This window comes from Nymphalis io, chromosome 23, assembly GCF_905147045.1.
Source record: "Nymphalis io chromosome 23, ilAglIoxx1.1, whole genome shotgun sequence".
Taxonomy (NCBI): Eukaryota; Metazoa; Arthropoda; class Insecta; order Lepidoptera; family Nymphalidae; genus Nymphalis; species Nymphalis io.
In genome coordinates this window covers 8,068,044-8,094,978 of record NC_065910.1, presented here as the reverse complement: position 1 = coordinate 8,094,978, position 26,935 = coordinate 8,068,044, and the positions used below count along the sequence as shown (strand labels likewise).

The following is a 26,935-nucleotide window of genomic DNA, read 5'->3' as shown; positions in this document are numbered from 1 at the left end:
CATAATCATAATCATTATATCTGTTCTTATCTGTGTAAGAACACAGGATAAGTGCTTGTATATAATTTGTCAGATCGACTGACGCAACGCAATTATGGGTTGTAAAGTTAATTACTTTATTAGTGAATGATATTTAATCTACAAATCTAGTACACGGGCTAAATAACTCAAAAATATGTTTATCAATCGTTCTCGACTTGCTGTTTCTGATATATGGGCATTGTAACATACAAATTTAAGCTTCATGATAAACTTTAAAAATAAAGTATTCCAAGAACTTACGATAATATTTTAATTGCTTGATAAAAATATTATATATTGACTTAAATTAAATATTCGTAACTAGATTTAGAAAAAATTAAAAAAGTATTGCGTATATTCCAGGCATCCCGGCAGCGGTCCAGCCGGCGTTCCTGGACAAGCTGTCGGCGACGCTGCAGCGCCGGCAGCTGCCGTCCGCGCGCGCCAGCTCCGTGCGCGACCGCATCAACGCGCACGCGCAGGTACCGCCCGCACGCGACACTGCGGCTATGTCAACCACGATATAGAGCAGTTTGTCAAGTTTTCAATTCATTTCTAGGAGAGAGGCCAGCGAATGGATCACCCCTTGGTAAGTGGTCACCTTCGCCTATTGAGGGATTGGAATTTCAAACCACTCCTTATACTGCTATTGCACCGCCAGCCTAAGGTCCATGGAATGGGATTTACCTTGTATATACACACACTCACTTATTTTTTTCATCTGAAACGCAATATAAAGTGTTAATATTTGGCAGGAGATGTGCTGATGCGTGGGTCATTATATTATATATGTACATGTATATAGACTGTGATTATTCGCTTTTAACGCTATACACGAAATAATATTCGTTATTGTACTCAATTTGAACAATAATCCTTAATCTCTTGGTACAATGTGAAGCCGCTAAGTTCCTCTAAAGAAAATAAAAAAATAATTAAAAACTAAACGTTTTAAAGAATACAAAGGTATGAAATATTCAGCCAGTTCTGACGCGCAACATTATTACATTAACAATGAATTGAACACCGTTATAGTTAGCGTGAATGGCATCGCCGTTCTATTTAGTAGAAAACGTCTTGAGCACTTAACTTTTTGCTTCAGTGTTTTCCTAATGTTTTTATATTCTTATTTATATTCTCGATTTGTCTACGAATTGCATTATATACATTAATATAAATATCGATCACTAAGCAACTGCCCGAACGCCCAGCGAACACCAACCAGACTCCGCACAGCGCCACCTGGTGACACGTTCGCTTCCAGCTTTAAATATAGAGAATGTTTCACAATGTCGTTAACGGCAAACGAATCGACATAGAAAATAATGCATATATTTTTTTGTTTCTATCTGTAGCCGGACCCGAGGGTGTGTCACACTTCGCTGATGGAGCAGATCAAACGTGGAGCAACATTACGAAGGAATAAGTTCTGCAACGATCGATCAGCACCGAAAATACGTTAAAGTTAACCGCACTGGAAAACAAATCGTATATCAAGTATTTAAAGTCTATATTCGTCTGTAATCTCATTAAACTGTTTATTAGAATTGCTTTAATGATATAAATATCGTTGCTTAGTTAACATAGTTCAAGTTGGAAACCGTTTGTATGCTATACTTCGTTGTGATTGATTAATTTTCTTATCGGCATTTAATAGTATAAAAATAAGTATTAAAACATTTCATCTGATATAATACTTAATGTATTTCATTCGATTGCTTGAAATTATTTTGTTTGTTGTAAATTGAAATAAGTGCCTATCGTTTGTTTTTTTTATTGTGTTCGAGCAAGTATGTCCCTTTTGAAAAACCACGTGGTTTTTGCTTTAAGATCATAGCTTAAAATCTGGCTACATTAGGGTTTTTGTGTTTAATTTCTTTATGTAATTCATCGCAAGCTTCCCGAAGTATTAAATCATGAGGTAATGTAAATGTTTTGGATGAAATTCGTAAATGGTTCCATCATCGCGCAACACCAAACCTTTATTATTCACAAGAGAAATGTTGCCAAAGTTAATGTAAGATTTTTGTGAACAGTCTGTATAACGACTTGAACTCTGTTATCCAAGCGACGATGTTACTATAAACAAAATATTGAAATCAGTAATCTCTCTAAGTGTGTCTTCTATTGGATGTAAATTGTATACTTAAATTTTCTGGCCGAATCTTAATAAATTTGTAAAAATATATATATTTTAAATTAAAAATATTTTTTGGGTAGCAATATAAAGAGACAATATGGGATAAGCTTATAACGATGTTGCATGTCCGAAGTCTATGTTGCCAATATTGAAAATTTAATAATTTTGTACTTTTTATTACTGGCAATAATAAATATTTGATTCTACAATTAAAAGTTTGAGACATTATTAATAGTGTAAAAGCTCTTATACCGAAATGCCAGCAGTTCCGTAGTTCTTTTTACTAAAATAAGATGAAACTGAACTATTTAATTTCCTTATTTTCCTAATTTTAAAGGACACAACTTTTAATTGTAAAATTAAATATTTTACATTCGAATATCATTGTATAGAAGTTTACAATATGTGTTTAAACTTTATAATGAATACACCTCGTTTACGAGATGCGAATTAAAACTACAACCATACCTGCGCTTACGAGTTGATAATTAGTTTCATATTCACAAGTGTGGATGTACCTTTATTTCGCTTTCCAGGTGTGTTCGAACTACAAAAGTTTTTTTTTTTAAATAAAAGACGATATTGTAATCGAGAAATCGAAACGAAACACTAATTTTGATAACATTCAAAAAATTAGTACAGTCTTACAAATGAAATGATTAATTTCATCTCCTAAGACACCATACACGACGTATTGAAAGAAATTTACGACACGCTCGGACAATATGTTAGATAAAACACGAACATATCTACATATAATAATATATGACTTATATAATGCATATCTGTATAAATTTAAAAAATTTCTATTAAACTTATTGCATTTTTTAATACTGAAGATATTTCTTCAGGGTTGTCCAATTGCATTAATGCTTTTCAATATAAATTTCTTTTTGTATTTAACTTTTTATCGCAGGTCGATTTATATGATTATTGTGACAGCCCTAGTCCATCATTTTAGATGATTATTATTTTCCATTATTCCGTCTCAACAAAGTTGACTGAAATGACTCCTATAACTGTGTTCTTCGAGCCTTTCCTTTATAAATATTGATATTTAAGGCTTTTACAATGAATATAAATGTATGAAAATAATAGATTCCAAGTATTTAGTTCATTATATTAATTAAAATTAAAAAAAAAAGTATTGCGTACAATATCTTGTAAGTGGTAAAAAGAAAGTGTAATTGTTATTCAATCTTAAGTCCTTTTGTGTTATTTATGATTTTTATATTATCATAATTTCTACTTTAAGTTTTTAAACGTAGTTTTTTTTTTATTCAAATCATTTTTAATCTATACCGCACTACGATGTCGCCATTTTGAAATAGTTGAATTTTTTTATCCTATACATAGTGTTTATAAGTAAAAAATGTTTGCCAGAATGTTTATACATATATTATATAAAAATAGATAAAACTTCATTAAGGGGATAGTTAGATAAATGTGAAACGCTGTATTATTTATTATTTTTTTACGCGAATAGAACACTATAATATTGTATGTATTTCTTAGACCTTCGTTCCTCATATTTTCTAACGTATGGTTTTTATTTTTTTAATTATTTTATTCGTCTATATAGGATTAGCAGCACAGATAATAAATGGTAGTATATAAGTGTGTTTATATTAAAAAAAAATAATGGTAGCTTTTGACATATCCCATATACATTATTTAATATGAAAATTGATCGTTGGAATTTATACATCTTCGCTTTGGTGGAGTTAACAATAGTCTGCGTTTAAATGTATACAATCAAATATATAACATATAGTCCAGTATAACATATATATATGGTAATGGTAGCATTTTTCCGAGAAAGTCTGTTATTGAATTGTGTTTAGGTAATGTTTGCGTATGTAATTGATGAAAATTAAACGAATATTGTCCCAAGTTTTGTTTTATTTTATCTATAAAGTAGTTTTTACTAGCCATGTCTCACTTATGCAAGCGGAACATCAATATACATTGTTGCTAAATTAATAAAGAGAAGTCATGTCAGGTGACATATGGTAGGTTAGAGATAACAGGTGACAGCTGACGGTACTTCGAGTGGATGTGTAGCGCAACTGACAATCATATCACTGTTTCAGTAGTTGCTATCTCTTTCACATCAATACTTTGTTTCTTGTTGCGTTATGCGCCTACTTAGTACTTCACTTATTTTTGTAAGCTAATTTGGACCATATGATTACACTTGCAGAAGAAAGATCCAAGTTAAAGAGTTAAATGGGCGTCGTGTGTAAATTGATTTCTTCTTCCAATATGCATAAGTAATTCAAAAAATAATTTTGTTTTGAGCACATAATCATAAACGCTGGATGTATAGAGAATGCACAGGAAAATATAGAGTTATTTTAAATATATATTATATAAATATTTGTTAGCTGTTCTTAAGTTCATTGTATGCCGATCAAGACCAACTTATATATATTTCAATTAATGTATTCGGAAAATGCTTATTAAAACAACGGTTATATTTATCTAACATTTATTTTTACTAAATAATAATCGTAAACAAAAATAACCATTAGGTTGAATAATCAGTCTTCTCGCAGATTAAAATATCTGCAAAATCCGATAATTTATTAACTGACTTAGAATTAATGTATTTTTTTATTATTATAAAGAGTTTATTTATGAATCCTCGTCAAAGAAATTATTTTACAAAATACTTTATTTCTATTTCATTAGGTACAGATAACATAAAATTAAACAAATTCGGCCGAAAGACTATTTCTTAAGACCTTTTTTATTACAACTTTATACTCCTCTTAAAATCTTCAAATGTCAAAATGACATTTAGTCAATTATGTAATTTAAAAAAAAAACAAACTTTTTCCAGTGACTTTCAGTTTTGTCTTTTTATCTTAATATGTGTTGTATATTGAGTATTTATATATACAAGTAAATATTTACATAATTATTAATGATCAGTAATATCTAGTTTTTAAACTAGCCTGGAGAACTAATGCCTGAGGTCAATCGAAAATTGAAAATAAAAAAATAACGCTTAACAGAAGTAAAACTTTTTTCCGTTGCACAACATTTTTTTTTTCAATTTTCGCTTTAACAAATAGGATATAAAAAAGTCCTAAAAACAAAATGACTATATCATTACTTCATATTTACCTACTTGAAGCGTAATATTGATTTCTAAATTAAAATTATCAAATACATTTAATATAAAAATAAGTTTTCAACAGGATTAAATATTTAAAAATCAACAACTAACAAATTGAACTTTAAACAAACGTTCATTGGTCAAGGTTTTACAAATAAAAATTAATAAATAAATAAATAAATAATATAATATAAATATTGTATAACGAGATTAATATGAGATCATACATTTGAATTGCATATAACAATATCAATATTTGTTACAAGCTTTTATTTAATGTCGCCTTGGTTCCAATCTATTGAGCTACAATTTTGCACCAACCTTTGGTGCTAAAATAAATAAAATATAATATATTAAATTTTATTCCATTTAGTACATGTATTAAATAAAAGCTTGTTTTCGAAAAGGTTTATTTTTAATATCAACTTATATAAAATTACAACGAAGCATGATCAATTTACATTGCGAATTTACAATATGAAAATGGTCTTTGGAATTAAATTCCTAGATTTTGATAACAATTTATTTGTCTAGTTACCTATGGTGTGGCATCCTGCAGGCTTCTGAAAATTATAAAACAAATAATCAAATAACATATTTCATTTTTATTTATTTACAATATGTAGGGAGGCTGGTTACCTAGTGCCTAAAGGGCACTGTAAGAAATAGCGTCCTTTAAATATCCCATGTGCGACCAACCTTGTGAATTAAGCTATTATGTCCCTTATGCCTGTAGTTACTCTAGCTTACTCAACTTTCAAATCAGAACACAATATTATAAGGTATTGTTGTTTACCAGTATAATTTATTATGTAACATAAGTGAGTGGTACCCACCCAGACGGGCTTCAACATTTCATGAGTGAGACACGAAGTCTGTTTTAATAGAATAGTACTGAACATTTGAACAGGTAGCTGTTACTACTATTTAAGTTATTACTATTCTTAAATTATTATACAAGGCAACAGTGTCTCGTTTTCACACGATAATGGTCAACGTTAAACTTTTATATCGTAATACAAATAACTCTATTGGCGTAAACAGCACAGGTGAGTAAAGAGTTGGTAAGATTAGGTTATCGTCACATTTAAGCCAAATTTCACAAAACCTTAATGCATTTTCCACCTGAACCTTTCTTCATTAATCACGCCTTCCATTGATGAAAACCATTTTAAAATTCGTTCATTACTTTTTGAGTTTATCGCGTTCAGATAGACAGACAAAAGTGGCGGGGGCTTACTTTTATAATAAGTACTTAAAAATAATAAGCTTTTTGTAAAGAAAGCTATCACTAGAAGCTTGGTTTGACAATAGTCTAAGAGTCGACTAATGTTTTTACAGAAAAAATCCATTAGTGTATGGGTTACTTAATAATAACTCCTCTCAAAGTTAATAATGAAAAATACTTAATGCTGCTTATATGAAATGCGATTCGAAATATTTCGATGTACTTACTTCTTGGTACACTTTTTAAAGTGGATTTTGATATACTGTCACTGTCCTCTGATTCTGAACAGACTTGAAAACTTGTTTCTGAAAAAAAAAGAAAATTCTGACGTCAATATTGCTTAAATATTATTTTTAGTACTTATTTTTGGATTTTGTTAATACATAACAATTGCCGTTGGTCTAGTAGCCGCATATCCTTAAGCAGTGGGTTAAAATCTTAAAGCGGGAAATTATAAAATTATTAGGTTCCTCGATCAAGAAATTCTCAGTAGAACCTCGGAGCTTAGAAGTAGGCAGTGTTCACACACGCGTCCTTCAGAAAGCACGTAAAACGTTGGTTATAAATTGGTTCTAAAAATAATATTATAATTTTACTCTAACCACTTCGGGAAGTCAAAGTACCTAGGAGCCTTGGATCTGTAAACCCGACACTCTTATTAATCGCTAAAGTAGTTTAACTTCAAATAAAAGTTAATTTTAATTAACGAAAATAATTTTCAATAGTTATTTGTCAGTTCAGTTTAAAGTAATTAAACTGATTTTAGAAAACAATGCTAACAAATAACTTTAGGCTGGTCTAGAGTAAGTGATCAAGTTACCTGTGTCATATCTGTGCTTCATGTGTCGACTCGGCATATCTTGATTTTCCACGTGGCCGAACGTACGGAATCCGACAGCGAATTGTGCATATGGACTTATTTCGTATAATTCTGAAAATATAATAATAATGAATAGCGAAAAGTACCTCTGAAAACATATAAAATAATGTTGCTAATTTGTGGATAAAAAAGGGTTAAGGGTTTGGAATAATCTGATGCAATAACCAATAAAACTTCTCTTCAAAAAGAAAGAAGGTAGAGTTGTCATTCACGAGCTTTATACTTTTATTTGAGCCCGTTTTCCAGATCAACGAACTCTGAGATGTATTTACTCTTGCCTAGAAGAAAAACATATCTATATATATAATGACTTGTTGCTTTTAAGTACCGTGTTTGCTATTGTTCCGCACGTGTAGAGGCGCACTGTAAATCCTGTTCTGTGCATTGATCGCGTTCTCCTTTACGTTTGCGAGGTTGCTGTGAGATGTGTTCACTGTCATGTTACCACTCTCTGATTTGTTGTCGACTGTAATCGAATCTCGGTATTCCGTGAAATTTACATGCCTAAAATAAATAAACAAATTTCATCAATTAAAAATAATTTTGTATATATACATTTTTATGATTACTTATCATATATACGTAATATTAGTTCCAATAACGTACTTTTGTCTTTTAACTAAAATATAGACGCAGCAGATGAGGCACATCGCTAGGAGGATGGAACTGAACACGATCACCAACAAGTTCAGGTCAAACAGGTCAGACGGCGGACCAACTTCACCTGGAAAATGACAGATTCTTTTAAGTTCATTTGTAATGAATATGAATGCAATGACACTTTATATCGTTAATTTTTTTATATTAATCACGAAAACCTTCCTATTCTAAGGCATAATGGCCTTTATATCATATATTATAAATACCAATAGTTGTTTAAGCATTCTTTAAAAACATAAACTTTTGTATTTATAATATAAGTATATATTATTTTATAGTATGACATAGCACTAGTTGGGTGCAGTGTTGAAATTTAGACTTTATTGTTGTCCGAACAATTGATTGCTTAATGTCAAATTGTTGGCATCCTTTGGGCATGTACTATATATACTAATGTTTGACTGCCTCAGTGGTCTAGTTGCTAGTCTATAAGGCTGCTGTCTCCTAGGTTGTGGGATTTAGCGGAGGACCAATAAAAAGTTATTGAGTTTTTTTTGTCAAGGAATTTCTTTAGCTTGAATTCTTACCGATTTTGTTGGATTATGAGAGGGTAGAAATAGAAAGTACTAGCGCACAGTTCAGCACTAGAAGTTCTAATACGCAGTTGACAATTCTCAGCCGTCGAACAGCATAAAAGTATTGTTTAGTATGAAACATGTTTTAATGTTTGTAATCATTCCTAAATTGTTTTTTTTGCTTCAGATTTTAAGGATTTTTAATTTCTAGTTTTCAATGTTTAAACAATGACGTGGAGAGAGAAAATGTATGCGATAAGAATTACTTGAAATTATTTTTATTTTGTTTTAATATTTTAAATCACAAACTATTATTATCAATAGTATTGTGATACATTAATGCGATTATTTATTAATACAACATTGACAACTTACTTCCGTCTTCATTCTTAGTTGCATAATTGTATGTAGTGGTGATGCTGCCAGCCTCGTTCGATGCTGTTATTCGAACCTGGTACCACGTGCCCGGTGACAGGTCAGATATGGCGTACGAGCTCGCGCGATAACCCGACTGGTAGAGCGGTATATTCCAGGACGTGTCCGTGTACGCCTGTAAGTATATTTAATAAAAAAAACTGTTTTCCGCCAGCAGCTTCGCCCGCTTTTGAAGGGTTAGGTACTGGTACTCTATGCCCTTTTCAACGTGTTTGCGAAATTTCGTGATGATCGGTAGAGTAGTTAAGATGTCAAAACATTAATAAATAAATTCACTTTTGCATTAGACGAGGAGATGACTAGATTTCGTTACTTTTATTATTTTCTTTATATCAGTTGGTTATAAAAACATTTATATCCTTATACTGGAACTAAAACTAACTGAATAATTAGATCTTACTTTTCAGACACATCCACAATTGGATTAGAGAAACAAATAATCGTTAGTTTATTAAATTTGGAGTAATTATAATAGTTCCATCATAACGCCCACGTCGTACTCACCAGCGCGTCGTGAGCTCTCAGCCAGGCGCGTGCCCCCAGCGGCCGATACTCTACGTCAAAGGCACGCAGGTCACAGCCTGCGTCGTCCCACCCTGCGCCCTGCACGAATAAGTGCGAACAGTTGCTCCAGAGCCATTCGTTCGTCGCAGGGGGTATTGGTGCTGGAATTTAAAGTGAATCATTAATATCCCGGTAATGTTATAAATAGGTAAACACTTTTACTGTTATGGTAGAATTCAGTTTGCTACCCAAATATTGTAATATTTTGCTTCTCCGTCGAAAAGAAGATGTATTATCAAACTAAATTTTTAAATTAAGAACGTGGTAACTCAGTTATTTGCCAGCTTGGTTTCGAATGTAATATCTTCAGCTAAAATCAAGGTATTCTATCCAGTGGGGGTATCTCAGCAATTACTTTACATATATGCCATTAATTCAACAGTTAGTCTGATACAAGCTTTACATTTGTCATCACCTGACTTTTACATCTTTCATCGCTATACATAAAATTAGATTTAGAATTAGTTAGAATACTCACGTCCACCCAAAGTGCTGACATCGATGTAGGCAGGTTGCGAAGTCCCGACTCGGTTGGTAGCAGTTATTCTCAATGAATATTTCGTACCACATTTGAGAGCAGTGAGCGCGTGTTTCTGAACCCCCGACAAGTTTGACAACTTGTTGGACAATTTATTCGGCGACCAGGCCTCTTGCCAAGGACCGCTCGCTTCCTTCCATGTTAGACTGTAAGCTGTATTTTTATGTAAGGTAAATTTTCTGTCTTACAAGTGTAAAAAAGACAGATTATACTTTAAATAAAAATAAAATAAACGGAGAAACGGTATGCGTTATTTAGTTTGAACTAAGGAACGATACTTTTGATAAATCAATATTTTCAATTTTTTTTAACTTTTCTGAAAGACTTGTTTGATTACGACTTAATACATTTTCTAGTTTCGTTATAACTATATAATAATACATTATTTACGCAAATTATTTCATTCAATGACATGAAGAGATATATGTCTTATAATAATAATAATGTCCACTAGACCGATTTCGGCCACGGCGGCCAATTTCTAGAGATTAGCCAACTACGCAGGAGATATTATAGTGCACAAGTGTATGTGCAAACACAGGTGCACTCCCTATTGCCTAACTCTCATAATCCGATGTGACGGCAATCCGACACGACCGGAAAGAGTTCAGGCGCAGGACCAACGGCTTTACGTGCGTTCCGAGGCAAGGGAGTGTACACGCTTCCAACTTCCAGATTCCAGGCTGCTACTGAGAATTTTTTGACAAAAAACCCAATAACTTTTTTTTGGCCCGACCTGAAAATTGAACCCAGGACCTCCGGTTCAGCGGCCTTACTTCAAGCCACTAGATATGTCTTATATTATATAAATTAAACATATAATAATTGCAATCAATCAACTTACTTATCTTCTGACCAGAGCTTTTATTGCCGGAGTAATACGGTTGCTCCCACTCCACTAAGATCGAGTCTTTAAAAGGCGTAGCTCGCAAAACCGGCGCTTCAGGTAAAGGTAGCACTATGACCGTGTACTCCACGGAATCGGACCCGTAGAGGTTTTTCGCTAAACATGTGTAGTTTCCGCTGAGTGATTGGTCTATGTCTGGAATTAGAAAAATATAATATAATATTATATCAAAGTAAGATGTCTTAAGGTGTCGCTGTTAATTAATGTTTCTATATACTTTTTAGTTACGATGACCAAACTTTAAAGCGATTCTAATCTCAGCTTTAAAACAAACTGTTTCAATTTAACAACAAAATGCGTAAAGAGAGATCTCTTGACTAAATACTTCATTGAGTTTTGCTTTATAAAGTCGTAAGTGGCATTAGCAAGTTTTATTGTCACCTAAACTGTCTCCACGAAACATAAGTGCTACGCAAAATGTAGATTAAAAACCATTTACAATAATAAAAAGATATCGATAGCATAATTGTACAAATAATACATTACTGTTAATCAGCAGACTGTCGTCGTGGTTTCTAGTGAATCGTGGGTGATGCGTGATGATGTTGTGCTTATGATACCACACGGTGCGCGGCGGCGGGACGCCCACGCACTGACACACGAGAAGCAGCGACGACCCCACCCCAACTGATATGGTGCCACCGAGAGATGCAACGCCTGCTACCACTGAAATACAAAGATACAGATAGGAAAAGGATAAAAAATAATGGATAATGGACGACAAAAGGATGATAATGATGGTGATGAAATGATGAGTCAAAGACAACAAGAAAACAAACAAATTTCAAAAAAAATGCACGGGCTTAAAAAAATACATCGAACCAATTTTTTACAAAATCCTTAAGATTATGGTTTGTTTTTTTTTTAATGAATTGCTAATCAAATTTATTTTTAATTAATAGTGCCTAACTAACTCTTTAGTACTATTTACTTACGCTGTCTGTGCATGCATTGTGAAATACTATATTCTAGCTTTATTTTTGTATAAATGTTTTCCTGATTGTGTGCGTTTTAGTTATCTGTGCTAAATAAGTATAAATCAATATTAAAAAGGTTGATAGGAAATATTAAAGCTGATTCATTCGGGTCTATTTCATCACGTATATATCAAACACAAAAATATAATAGGAATCAAACTTTGAAGACTAGTAACATGAAGCAAGTTTCAAATGTAGTTTTTCCAATTAATTAAGCAAGAAGATTTTTTTTAAATTATTTGTTTTATCACTCTTTCTTTACTTTTATAAACTCGTTGGTCTTATATGGCTCTACCGGTGGTAGAGCTTTGTGCAAGCTCGTCTGGGTTGGTACCACCCACTCATCAGATATTCTACCTCAAAAGAGCACTTAGTATTGTTGTGTTCCGGTTTGAAGGGTGAGTAAGCCAGTGTAATTACAGGCACAAGGGATATAACATCTTGGTTCACAAGGTTAGTGGCGCATTGGTGATGTAAGCGATGGTTAACATTTCTTACAATGCCAATGTCTATGGGCGTTGGTGACCACTTACCACCAGGTGGCCTATATACTCGTCCGCCTTCCTATTCTTTATAAAAAAAATATGTTATGTTATATGCCGAGGTTTACAATAAAAAATTATTGCTAAGTATTAGGTTTTGTTAGAAGATTATTAATAGCAACACGGTTTACTGTGGAGAAGTTACGCTCTTTTAATAAGGAATACCATGGTCCAGTTTAGTTTGTAGCGTTGTGCCTGACTGTGGTACCGCAGTGTGGTACACTGTGTGCCGCGTAAATGTTGTTTGTCTAGAGTGATAGATATTCTTAGAATTTTCCTTACCTCGTTGTAAAGGCGTTTGCGAAACACGTTTGCTGGCTGTTCCTTCACCGACACTTGTGCTCGCCGTGACCCATGCTTCATACGTTCTTCCCGTTGTTAGATCTTTCACTTCCGCTGTTGTTCGAGACGTATCTACTCGGAGTGTTTGTGGTGAACCATTGCTGTAAAATAATTGGTTTTCTTTTTTATATTTGGAGATTATAGTGCACAAAAATAGTGCGCAAACACAAGTCTATTCCCTCATCCTTAAAATCCGATGGGACAATCTGACACGACCGGAAAGAGATCAAATGCATAACTAATGGATTTAAGTGCATTCCGAGGCCCGCGAGGGCACATACTTCCAACTTCCAGAATTTGGACTGCGATTAAGTTTCTTCGGTAGAAAAACGCGATAACTTTTTACTGGCCCGACTTGGGCTTGAACCCAGGAGCTCGGTATCATCGGGCTTATATATTAGAATAACAAGGCATTCAAATAGTCTTATATTGAACCAATTAAATAAAAAAAATATATAAAATAAACTAGGGATCATATGCGTTGGTTTATACCTTGACGTCGGTTTCACGTATACTGTGTAGTATATCAATTCACCATTCGGATGTTCTGGCTTCTTCCAATTCACGAGTAGAGATGTGGGAGACAGGATGAGAACTTTAATATCAGCTGGTGCGTCGGGAACTGAAAATTATTTACAAGCGATATTGTATGAATGCGTTTGAAATTGAAGTGGAAATTTTTGTATTGAAATTCGAATCAAACAATTGCAGCTAATCCACGAATTCTTAACTGGGAACATAAATATTTAAATACTAAGTATTAATTATAAATTAATGAGATATATTCAGCAAGACTTACATTGGAATAGATATATCACTTTAAACTTACCATCTTGTAAAGTTGTACATACGATGGGATATGAAAATGGTCCTGCACCGTAACTTGAAAAGCCAGCGACTTTAATTGTATAGTTTGTGTACTTGGTAAGACTTTGCAGATACAATTCCGCATGAAGTGACGTTTGGTTCTGCCAGGCACTCTCTAAAATTAATTAATAAAGAAAACCTGTTGCAATATTTTATGTATTTTTCTGAATTCTTAGAAGACATTACTTAATTGGCAACATTACCAAGCGTGGAAGAAAATTTATCATTGATCGAGCGATTCCGATCTAAATTAGAAAGGTAGGTAGGTCAAGGTAACACAGTCTTTGAATGTCCCACTGCTGGGCTAAGGCCTCCTCTCCATTTTTGAGGAGAAGGTTTGAAGCTTATTCCACCACGCTGCGCCAATGTGGGTTGGTGGATACACATGTGGAGAATTTCAGTGAAATTAGACTCATGTAGGTTTCCTCACGATGTTTTCCTTCACCGTAAAGCACGAGATGAATTATAATCACAAATCAAGCACATGAGAATTCAATGGTGCTTGCCCGGGTTTGAACCCATGATCGTCGGTTAAGATTCACGCGTTCATACCACTGGGCCATCTCGGCTTTTAAATTAGAAAAATCCACACGAATCAATCACATTTAGCAATAATAATATAATACCTTCAGTAGCATATAAGATCGTGTAGCCAATCAACGAACTTCCCTGACCATGTATAGCGATTGGTTGCCATCCAACCCTCAGAGAAGTGGAGGACACCGCTGTACATTCTACTGAAGCTGGTGCATGTTCTGGTGCTAAAAGAAAAATAAAAATGCAAACTATTAAATGTTTTTTAAATAAAAAAGTTTAGTTGTTACTATCATTTGACGCTATCGTGTTTTTCAAACAACTACACCTATCTTGAAGGAGGTAATAATTTTACTGCAGAAATTTTGGCGAACTTTGATAAACTACGTAAAACGATCTATTTAATAGTAAATTGTATTTATCCGAACCTTTTATGACATGTCTATATTTAATAATACAAATTTGTGGTAAATAAATCTTATTTTTACTATTATTTTTTTGTCATGTCGTAATGTCCTGTAGTTAGAAGTGCATTTAACTTTATTTTTTTATTATTTTGTGTTTTGTATATAATACCTTTTATTACTTTTTACTTATGTTAGTAGTTCTGAATAAATAAATAAAAAATAAATTGAACATTTCAGCTAGATCCTAAATTTTTTTAATGGATCGATGGAATACCTAAATGCTAGTTATGGGTTATTAACAAATGCTTTTTGATGTCTGTATATAAGTTTAATAATTGTAAGTTGCATTATTATGTTTAAAAAAAAACTATTTGCTACAAAAATATATTTACATTTATTTAAATAACGTTGCATATCTTTTTTTATGTATACTGTATTTTAAGTTTTTAATGCTACTGATAAATAATTAAGTCTATAATGTTAAATAAGTTAATCCAATACCTCCTTCCATAGTATCTTGAAATACAGGAAGAGAAAACGGTCCTGAGCCAGCGCTATTATAAGCTGATATAGATACTGCATATCTAAAAAAATAGAAGTTGATTCACAATGCGTAATTTATATTAAGCAATATTATATATTTCAAATATACTAAAAATTAAATCTATTTTTATTTTGGGTGGGATTACATTTAGAATCATTTAATTATTTAATAAAATTCCCAAATAATCTAGTCATAAACTTTACCAATATTGTACCAATGAGCCGATTATGCTTTTAGCTCTATTCTAAGATAAAACCTAAAGTATAGACCAAGATAAATATATATATACCACATCGTACTTAAATTAAAAACAGACATATTTATACCTCGTATTTTTGAGAAGACCACTTATAGTTGTCTCCTGCTTCCCAGACTGTTGGGATACTTTCAAAGTTCTGGTGTCGCTATCCTCTGAAACTAAAGTTTTAAGTGATTACTTAAAAAAAAACTAGTTAAGAAAGACAGCGTCTTATTCTCCCAAATTTTATCAATGTTTAGAGAAACAGAGAAATCAGTCTTAAACTAAATACACATTTCACAAGGTAAGGCAATAGCTATTTAACTAAAGTTACTAATTTAAGATATTTTATGAGAAATCAATTTTATAGTAGTTATTTTAATTTGTTTTTTATGCATGTATTTTCGTTTAATATTAACTATTGATATCATGACAAAGTGCATTTGGATTATAATTTACATTTTTACAGCACTTTTGTTTTAAAAATTACAACTTTTTGTTTTACGTTTAATGTCAGAAGCTTGGAGTATTATTAGAACTTTGTTTTTACTTTACTTACTTGATCCAACATTTTGTGGCACGGCCTTGATATGGTAACCTGTGATGATACCATTATGAGTGTCTTTCGGTGGTGGAAGCCATGATACAAATAGCTCCCCAGGGTTTTCGGTCTGATCCACATGGATGCTTGATGGTGCTGTTGATGGAGCTGAGGAATTTCATATTCGGAATATTAATTGTTGATAAGGTCTCTTCTTCCAATATTGTAGATACCAAACGCGCATGGAGATTAAATCTATGCTTATGATTTTTTTATTATTAAATATCTAATGATAATGATCATCTTTATATACAAATAAAGATATAAAATATTTCTGTTATAAGTAATTTAGAAAAGAAGTGCATCGTATCATTTTACTTGGTGGTAAGCCTTTGTGCAAGCCCTTCTGACTAGGTACCATCCACTCATCACTTATTATAAAACCAAGCAGCAATATTTAATATTGTTGTTAGATGGGTGAGTGAGCCAGTGTAACAACACGAGGCACATACTGTCTTAGCTCCCAAGGTTGGCAGCGCATTGACAATGTAAGAGAGGTTTAATATATCTTACAACACCACGTCTATGGGGAGTGGTGGCCACTACTTATTAGAAAGTAAAGAAAGACAGAATAGCCATACTGCTTAAGAATAAGAATTTTACAGGAAATAAAAGTTTTTTGGAGATATCTTTGTACTATAAAAAATATTTTATAAATATTAAATTGAAGTATAAAGTCAATTAATTAAGCAAAAGGTGTTATATAATTTCCATTTCACCTAAAAAATCATATTGCCCAAAAAATATTGCATGGGCAGTCTGCCAATTTTTAACATGGGAAACAGATGGTCATTTTTACAGATGAATTCTTTTAACCTCAATTTAAAATTCAGCTTAAAAAAAATAATAAAAATATGTACGGTAAAACTGATCGAATATTAAGGTAAAAGGCACAAGTTCCATCCTGACTACGTAATGGTGAATACCTGATACCACTTTCGTATCCAGTTCTAGCCCAAGTTTGATATTGAATTACTGTCTCATATTTTCATAAATATGAGACAAAAATTCAAAGCAATAACATACATTTTTCTAATTTGTCAATTTAATTACTGTACTGTTCACAATTATATCTAAAAATGGTTTTTATATATTTTTTTCTTATTTTTATATGATCGACTGTAAGAAGAAGAATCAAATGTGTTTGTTAAAAATACTCATTATCCTTACACTAACTAGAATAATAGCTGTGGATTTAAATACGAGTGACTCAGTTTTTAATAAAAAAGAAAAGAATTTAAATCGGTTTGCGCTTGTGGTTCCAATGCCCCAGATATATTATAAGTCTCAGCCTTAGATCACCCATTTTTTGGATTGTTGGCTGAAAATGTTATCATTTTTATGCGGCTTACCTTCTTCATGTGTTGTGAAGTGTACAGGTGCCGTGTACCGACTCACTCCTACTTCATTAGCAGTCGCAACGCGAACCGCGTACGCTGTCGCTGGTCTTAAGTTATGTAACTCGATGGTTTGTCGTACATCGTTGTCTTTTCTATGAAATTAATTGGTTTTACAGTTTATCAAATGGTTTTATAGCTAATAACTGAATCAATTAAACATAGACAAGTTAAATTTAACCAATGGTTTTGTTGAGTTAAGACTGTAACATTTTATGAAGAATCAGTTTTATTGGAAGTTGCTGTAATTTAAAAAAGTCAAAGGCCATAAATAATATATTTTACCGTCGGTCGGTGTAATTTTTTATCATTATATGTGTTTACCTGGTCACGTTAATGCTGACGGCGCGTTCCCAGGCTGTGTGAGCGAGCGTGGTCGGCGCGTACTGCAGCGAACCTCGTGGGCCTCGTGCTCGCCATGACAGCGCAGCTGACCGTGCGCGCACTGACTCCACACGCAACTCCGACGGCGGGCTCGGGGGCTCTAATATATTAAGGATTATAATTTGATCGATTTTTTTTAAATATTAATGGAAAATAAGAGCTTTACCTAAAATAGTCAGAAATATGTTGAAACTCGCTGCTCCGTAAGGATTGGTTGCTCGACATTGGTAAAAGCCCGCGTCGCCAGCTTCTGAATACTGGAAGGTAACCGTGCTGGTCGCACCGAGGGATGTCTTCGATTCTGAATGCTTCATTCTGTTAAAATCCATTGACATTAGTGAAGGGAAAGATAATACATATACAATAATGATTATATTGAATTTTATTATTTCTGAAATATTTAATTTCATCACGTTTGAAAAATGAATTTGATAACAATTGATATGAAGTTCATTTTTCGAACGTGATGTTATTAATAATGTCAGATTTCAAGAGATATCATACAAAATATTTTCAACAGTATTATTATTATTAAATAAATAATTATAAAATTAAAAATAAATTATTATTAGTATCAAGAAATACATATTCATTCAGAGATGGTTGCGTTATTAATTTACATAAATGATACAACGAACCTATGATTTTGTGAATCTAAGGTGTTTCCGTCATGTGTCCAAACGATCCTGATCGGATCGTCGCCTAAAGCGCGGCATTCCAACGTTACAGGATGTCCGAGACGAGATGTGACATTTGTCGATGTGATGTCAAAGTGAACGGGCTCTAAAATTTATATTAATTTGTATAAACACATTTGTGACGGCAAGCTATAGAGTAAATATCTGGTATACAATAGTATTTTTGTGTTGTTGTTTGAATGGGAAGCTAGTGTAACAGGCTCAAGGGACATAATATATTAGTTCCCAAGGTTGGTGGCGCATGGGATATAGGGGTGGATAGTATTTCTTACAGCGCCAATATACATATTGGCGCTGTAAGAAATGGTGGGCGATGGTGATGGTGACATTGTTATGGTTTGAAAAATATTAATTCATCGATTAGACTAAATTTGAATGCTTTTGTTTTTGTATAACCATTGTTGTAAGGAGTATTGTCAATGTTGTTTTTTTATTATTAATTTACATAACTTTATTATTTTATTATATTTATAAAGTAACCTACTATTAACACTCATCCAAACAGTTTTGCTAAGCGGCGTGCCCACCCCATTCTCAACGTTGCAAGAGTAAAGGCCCTCATCTGTTAAGGAAACCTCTTCAATCACCAGCGATCCATTAGGCAGGCTTAAAATACCGCCACCAGCCAGCTCAAGAACAGGTTGCCAAGTCCCAAGAAGAGCTAAGAAAAAAAAAACATCTCATGTTAAAATTTATATTCTATTGAAAGAATTTTGTGAACAGTAACGGCAATATACGTTAAATATACTGTAATTTTTTTTACAAAATAAATATTACATATGTTTTTTTGTATGTAATATATGATTTAATAAGATTAGCATAATAAATCATAACAAACATATCTATAATAATTGAACATTACTTGCATTAATTTAGCTTTATTATACAAAGTTTTGAGAAATTCAAATATATTCAACGAACCAATGAACTTAGTATTAACAGAATTACGTTATTATCTACGGTTACGTTAATTATTACGGTTTTCAATATTGGCATTATTTAGGTGTTTAGTTACCATCTTTCTTCATCCAATGAACTTGTGGTTGTGGATAACCGCTCGCACTGCATGATACTGTCCCCTTTCTTCCAAGAAGTAGCGACGAATTTGTCGGCTCTTCCAACCATTTTGGTGCAACTGAAACGAATGTAATGTTATCTATAAAGAATTTCACAAACGTTTTATATTTTATGGTTAAAAAAGTTTAAAGCCACTGAATTAATTTCATAGTGCACAATAGCCTTGAAAAAATTGAGATTTTGTTAAGTTAGTTTTATGTTATATCTTTAGCAAGACAGTTGTTATAACCAGTTGTGCAGCAAATAATATAACTAGAGGAATAAAAAGTTAAGATTATATCAATCTAATATAAAATAATATAAAATATACAATTGTACGAATTTCAAAGACGATGAAGAAAGTTATTCTGTTAGAAAAAACTCGTAACTCATCGCAGACAACGGTCGTGAAATATCAAAAAGTGATATGCGACTTTGACCATAATTATCATAACATTTCAAAAATACACGCATCAAACTAATATATCACCATAAGTCGCTTGTCAACATTTCACTGGTGTGTAATAGAGTTCTTAGCAATGCTGATAATATGTTTGAAACTTTTAATTATAATATATACTGTAGTTACCGTATCAGTATTTTTGTCGTAGAATAATTATTGGAAATAGTCACAGTTACTCACCTTTTATATAAAGCTCAGTAGACTTATTTACTTTAGCGACGTGGTTAGAAGCAACGCATGTGTACGTTCCACAGTGTTCTAAAGATACCTTCTTTATTACCAATGCGCTAAATAGTTCCGAACTTCTTTCGACAACCTGAAATGGTATAAAAATTTAAAGCATAATATCTTTAGGTGAATTTTTTAATACAATTTTGGCTCACACGAAAAATTATTGTCGAACTGAGTTTGGCATTAATATTCATCAATATAAGGCATATTGCAAAATATTGTCAAATAGTAGTTAAGTCTTTATTGCAATATATGTGCAATAAAGACTAAAGCTATAAATTTACATATATACATAGACTTTTAAAAATGATAATATTATTCTGTGCGTGCAGGAAGCTTAACGGTCAATATGTTATTTTTTTATTGAATAGGTAGGTGGACGAGCATATGGGCTACTTGACGGTAAGTGGTCAGCAACGCCCTTAGACATTGTCATTCTAAGAAATGTTAACCATCGCTTACATCAATACCATAAAACAATACCAAGTACTGCTGGTAGAATATCTGATGAGTGGGGGTTACCTACCCAGAGGAGATTGCACAAAGCCCTAGCATCAGTAAATTAAAAGTAAATTAAAAGTAATTAAACAATTACAGCAAAACATAAGATTACCTTTAAAGTACTTGGGATTCTCTTTCCGTCTTTCAACCATTCAAAGTGTATCGGCAGATCGCCACTCCTTACGTTGCAATAAATGTTTACAATCTGACCTTCCTGTAGGTTATTACCGAGGAGTAAATCTTCTAAAATGGGTGCCTCGATCACTTGTATTTCAAAAGCACGTCTCGCCATTTCACCAGATGGTGACGTAACTATACACGTATATACCGCGCCGTTATCTTCTTTCGACACCTCAGGTATAGTTAGTATACCATGAATATTGACAACGCTTCGACGAGATTTCCTTTTCTTGACCTGATTCCTTTTGTATCGACTTTGGAATAAGTTGTTTGAATTAATTGTTTTTCCTTTGTGTTCCCAGTCAATTTTACTGAAAAAAAATATGACGGTATCTAGAGAGTTTTGTTACATTCGGTTCCACTTCTTCCTTTTTTTTAAATATTTTTATTTATTTATTTGATGAATTTTGTGTCCTTTACTACCTGGTGATACAATTTCGCCTACAGATATAAGAACTGTACGAAATGAAACCTCTTTTTACACTGTCAATGTGCATTAATCACAGGATCTAAGTTATGTCCCTTGTGCCAGTGTATATAACACTGGCTCACATAGCATTGAAATCAGAACAAAGAATTGCAGAGTATTACTATTCTGCACTAGAGCAACGTTTAGACGACCTTGGTGAATTTTATAAAATTATTTTACGTTATCAAAGTAAACGGTTGTAAAACCTGTTTTGCTTGGAATGAATAATTTAATTACCTAATGGGATATCCATAAAACGGACATCTTAAATTTATAGATTCACCGCTTTGTATCTTTACAGGAGGCAGCGATCGGATGTAAGGCGGTCCTGAAAAAATAGAACGTAAATCGATATTGAAAATATACGTTTACCTTGAACTTTATCGTTGAAATATAAAAAATAATCAAACGTTTGGCGTTACATATAAGATTGGATGAATATAAGGTCATCTATAATTGAAGGAGCACACATATTTTAAAACATTACTCCACGATTTAATATACTTGTAAGTGTGTATTCTTTGTTTGGAGATCCTTAATAAATAAATATAATACGTGGATTTGAAGATCGTGGTTTCAAATCTTTAGGCGTAGAAGAAAATTTTCTTCTTTGTAAGAAGAAATCTATTAATCATTCGAATACTAACAGTAATGCTCTGCGACATATAATTTTTATATCGACTTTCTATAATATATATGGCGAAGTCTTGAATGAAGAAAGTGTAGCATAATTTCCAAAAGATTAACTAAAAATTGTCAGAAGCAACACATTTATCATTACAATCCTTATTCGATGCAAATCGTGAACCTAAAACTTTACCTGCCAGCTTAAAATTACGAGAAAATTAGATTTTTCATATAAGAATCTGTGCCAAGCTCACCTTATACTACTATACTTACCATAAACATCGAGTCTGTTCTCATGAGTTGCTATATGGTCTCCTTCTTTGGCCGTACATGAATATAAACCTCCATCCTCAACTCTGACTCTTGTTATATTCAATTGAGCAACAACCGAGTTGTCAGACGTCATCACTTGACCTAACGCGTATCTGGTGGACAAATTCAGTATAAATTGTTATAAGAAACTATAGAAAAGGGGTAAAATATATGCATTTTAATTACTGAATTAAAAATTTAACGGCCTTGCTTATGGACGTTGTTTAGCAGGGGCATAGTTAAACACATATTTCTCTCCTTCTGTCAACATTGATTTGACATTCGAAAGAACAAGACACAGCATTTTTTAACTTATCACCCCCTAAGCAACATTTATTCAGCCTGGTTTTATTTTATGAAGTTATCGTAACTACGAAAATAACACCATGAGAAATGTATGTCGTTAAAATTTGGCTGAAGCAGCGATTTGGTTCGTTATCTGTGCGTAATATATTATATTCTTTCGACTCTGACGAGCCGGTTGGAGTGGTTGGTGGATGCTTGCCTTTCATGCCGAAGGTTGTGGGTTCAATTCCCACCCAGGACAGATATTTGTGTGCATGAACATGTCTGTTTGTCCTGAGTCTGGGTGTATTTATCTATATAAGTATGTATTTATAAAAGAAAAATAGTATATGTAGTATATCAGTTATCGGGTTTCCATAGTAAAAACTCTGTACAAGCTTAATTTGGGGTCAGATGGCCGTGTGTGAAAAATATCCCAGGATATTATATTCTTTATGCTCAGAACATTTTGTCACCAAGGTTTTCATTTTTACATAATGTGTTCCATTACAGATTTCCATATTCATATTTTGTAATAATAATTTGGAGTTTTGCAATTCCAACGATTTTTTGAAAATGATCCCATTGGCAGAGAAGAGTTGAGTTTAAAAAAATAGCAATGGCATTTTAAGGCTTTTCACTTACCTGGGATCGGTATTGCTGGACATAAGTACACCATCTCGTTCCCATGTGAATTGCGGTGGTCTATCGCCCGTGGCCGCACATTGCATGCTAATCTGTTAAATTTATTTTGATACAGTTTAAAATTATTTACTATTTCAGACCGCTACATTTTATTACGAATCAGTTCAAATTAGTTAGTTATTAATTATTTTTAAATAATATGGTAAAAATATCGTTTGTATTTTAAAAAATAGTTAAATCCATTCTAAATGTTTTAATAATCAATTAAATTATATCAGTTTTAAAATGGGGGTGAATACTGCTCTTTCACATATGTTAGGAACAATTTAAAAAAAAATTAAGTACGCAAAATAATGTTATATTTATTTTATTATCTGTGTAAATTAAGCGAAGTATTTGTTGTTCACGCAAGGTATTATATAATTTCATTGTATTTAATTAACATACCTCTGTAATTTAATTAATGGAAGAGTAATTATATAATTTATAGACGGTTCTTTTACATTCCGAACCGATGCTATCTTCAAATTTAATTAAATTTTGTAAAACGACTTGAATATTTAATTTGAATAAACGAGATTACCGTTCAATACTTTCATAAAGTATTTTTTTGGTTACAATAGTTCAATGAGACTTATTTACATTAAAGCCTCAAATATATACTGATAAAAATTACAAATCGCTACTGTGCAAATCGTGATCGCGTGGAATGTTGGCAGGCATGCTAGCAGCGTTTCCCCTTTGAAACGTAATTCCGATCCTCTGGTCGAAAAATAAAACCAGCCACCAGTAGAGGCAATAAAATTAGGTGTTATATTTTTAAGGAAAGTTTTTGCACTATTACTTCAAGGAAAATAAATAACATATACCAGTGACCAGTAACAGCCTGTGAATGTCACACCGCTGGGCTAAGGCCTCCTCTCACTTTTTGGGGAGAAAATTTTGGAGCTTATTCCACCACGCTGCTCCAATGCTGGTTGGTGGAATACACATGGGGCTGAATTTCAGTGAAATTAGCCACATGCAGGTTCCCTCACGATGTTTTCCTTCACCGTCAAGCACGAGATGAATTATAATCACAAATTAAGCAAATGAAAATTCAGCGGTGCTTGCCTGGGTTCGAACCCATGATAATCGGTTAAGATTATATTACAATAAAGAGTATTTTAGAAATGTTATAAGTAAAATGTAATTAATTGCTACACGCTCATTTAGGTACATACATCACCACCAGGGGTCACTGTCCTCTCCGTAAAATGTTGAGTTATAATAACTTGATTTTCATTCAATCCCCTTCTTAGCCTTTTTCTTCTGTCTAAGCCTGGAAAGAAAATTCGATAGCTTGATTTCATGTTCAATTCTTTTCAAAATGTATTCTTTCTTTAAAAACAGCCAAGATAGAACAATTACAATACACAAATAACATTACACGAACAACGTTAATTAGGATACAATCTAAACTATTTCAAGCGACAGTGCTTTTCTTAACCAGAAGACACATTTTATAAACAGAATACAAATTAATCAGCTTAGTGTATTTTATATATAAAACGTAAAACGCATAGAGCGTAAACGTAACGGTTATCGATACAAAAATATTTGCTTCTTCATTACAGAATATTATAGAACAGCCCACACGCACATATTCACAAGCATACATTATCTTTTTATTTATATTAGCATAAGTACTTATTAGTAGATAATATATTATAAAAGCAGTGTTTTTCCTGTTTTCTATAAAATTAAATAAATCAATAGTTCCTTACCCAAGAGGGGGAGCCAGGAAACCATTAGTACAGGGCAACCTATATTGGGCTCCTGTCTCCCACATATAACTGTATGCTGTACTCCCACAGACAATAATGCTTACATTATATATATATATATATATATATATATATATATAAGAATAAATAAATTTATTATTATTATTATAGTGTAAACGGTGCCAATAGATGTCGTTGAAGAAAGATCACAAGAGCCGCGTTGAAAAGTTGTTACTCATAATCACGACCACCCTGGCAAGAGTGAACGATTTAGAATACGAATACATAATTTGATATAAATACAAAATATTGTTCAATATGGCCGCCATATAAAAGTTTATTTTTAAATATGTTTCTTTAATGGATCTTAAGAGGAGGCAAAGTTGCTAATCTTTTATTTGATTTCGCGCAGGTAGATCCAGTTCAATGTTAAAAATAAAATATTGTATGTAAAACTAAATTATATTTTGAAGGGGCGTGTCGGATCAGAAATATAAATAAATAAAATTACCTCAATAGAAAAAAAATCACACAAAAGATAGAATAAATAGATCAGAGATAAAAAATTTACAATGGATTATACTTACAATAATATAATCTAGAGCGCCTCTCGGGATTTCTTATAATACCATTTTATTTTTATAAAAGTAAGAAGCTTTTGGCGCTTACTACATTTTATTTTCTTAACAACATAATATCCTTTCGCATGTCACACACACGTCAAATGTATATTTCTTAATTAAATCAGTCTCCAGTTAAGGCATGCCGGACTATAGGAAAAATTGTGACAGCGTTTTGTATTAATTATCGCATTATAGTTATGTCATGTTCAGTAAGTTATTGATAAATAACTTTTAAGCAAATTCTAAATATTATAATTGTGGTTGGGAATGGTGTATTTTCCTATAATTGTTAGTATATATTTAGTTTAAGTGAATGTAAATCATATGTTGGGTGTATTTTATGTTAAAATATAATAATAATAATGATATCCTCCAGACAAATTTCGGCCACGGCGGCCAATCTCAAGAGAGATTAGCCAACTGCGCAGGACATATTATATTGCACAAGTGTGCGCACAAACACAGGTGCACTCTCTATTCCCTGGTTCTTGTAACGACACGACCGGAAAGAGTTCAGGCGCAGGACCAACGGCTTTACATGCTTTGCGAAGCACGAGAGTGTAGACTTCCAACTTCCAGACTTCGGACTGCTACTGAGAATTTTCTGACAGAAAACTCAATAACTTTTTATTGGCCCGACTAAATTTTTTTTTTTTTTTTATATCGCCGGGAGGGCAAATGACTCTACTCCACCTGATGGTAAGTGGTAGTAGAGTCCAAACGCGACGACGGCCAGTACAGACGGGAAAAACGTTCTGCACTAGCCGCCTTCGCCTTGCCGGCCCGCAAGATGCCTCTTCACGCCTCGTTTGAAGGAACCCGGGTTGTAAGAGGAGGGGAATACGTGAGCTGGTAAGGAATTCCATTTTTTGGAAGTGCGACAAAGAAAGGAGTTGCCAAATTTCTTTGTTCGCGATGGAATTGATGTCACAGTTAGGCGGTGACATCGAGAACCAGCTCGCGTGGACTTAAGAAGGAAGGGGGAAGCAGGAATTAGAGAGAATAATTCCTCAGAGCACTCGCCGTGATACAGTCGATAGAAAGCGCTCAGTGCTGCTATCTCACGACGCAATTGTAAAGGTTCAAGGGTGTTTGTGACCTTTACGTCGCCAATAATGCGTACGGCACGTCGCTGCAACCGGTCCAAGGCCTCAAGTAGGTACTTAGCGGAGCCATCCCAAAGGTGCGAGCAATATTCCACGCAAGACCGTACCTGTGTTTTGTACAGCAGGCA

The 26,935-nt window shown here is 33.0% G+C and overlaps 2 protein-coding genes across 4 annotated transcripts in view; one reads left to right on the top strand and one right to left on the bottom strand.

Annotated features, from left to right (window-relative positions):
• The window catches only part of LOC126777500 (protein MTSS 2), a 230,495-nt gene extending 226,441 nt beyond the window's left edge, over positions 1 to 4,054 (top strand). For all 3 annotated transcript variants that reach the window (XM_050500512.1, XM_050500513.1, XM_050500511.1), the window contains 2 exons: positions 385 to 503; positions 1,377 to 4,054. In XM_050500512.1, the coding sequence (XP_050356469.1) occupies positions 385 to 503; positions 1,377 to 1,484 (227 nt within the window). In that variant the 3' untranslated portion in view covers positions 1,485 to 4,054. The remainder of the gene's footprint in view (positions 1 to 384; positions 504 to 1,376) is intronic.
• A 1,712-nt stretch (positions 4,055 to 5,766) lies between these two features.
• LOC126777480 (cell adhesion molecule Dscam2-like) lies at positions 5,767 to 25,143 on the bottom strand. The gene is made up of 30 exons (XM_050500488.1): positions 25,110 to 25,143; positions 24,536 to 24,633; positions 23,313 to 23,404; positions 22,344 to 22,495; positions 21,681 to 21,771; positions 20,907 to 21,285; positions 20,243 to 20,378; positions 19,559 to 19,678; positions 19,028 to 19,204; positions 18,484 to 18,628; positions 18,012 to 18,160; positions 17,786 to 17,945; positions 17,417 to 17,556; positions 16,023 to 16,172; positions 15,552 to 15,642; positions 15,183 to 15,265; positions 14,367 to 14,501; positions 13,703 to 13,855; positions 13,366 to 13,495; positions 12,814 to 12,974; positions 11,499 to 11,678; positions 10,950 to 11,147; positions 10,046 to 10,258; positions 9,508 to 9,668; positions 8,944 to 9,118; positions 8,000 to 8,117; positions 7,722 to 7,897; positions 7,334 to 7,444; positions 6,741 to 6,818; positions 5,767 to 5,848 (listed from the first exon to the last, which is right to left on the bottom strand). The coding sequence occupies exons 1-30, from the start codon at positions 25,141 to 25,143 to the stop codon at positions 5,820 to 5,822; spliced, it is 4,215 nt and encodes a 1,404-aa protein (XP_050356445.1). The 3' UTR covers positions 5,767 to 5,819.
• Positions 25,144 to 26,935: the final 1,792 nt, after the last annotated feature.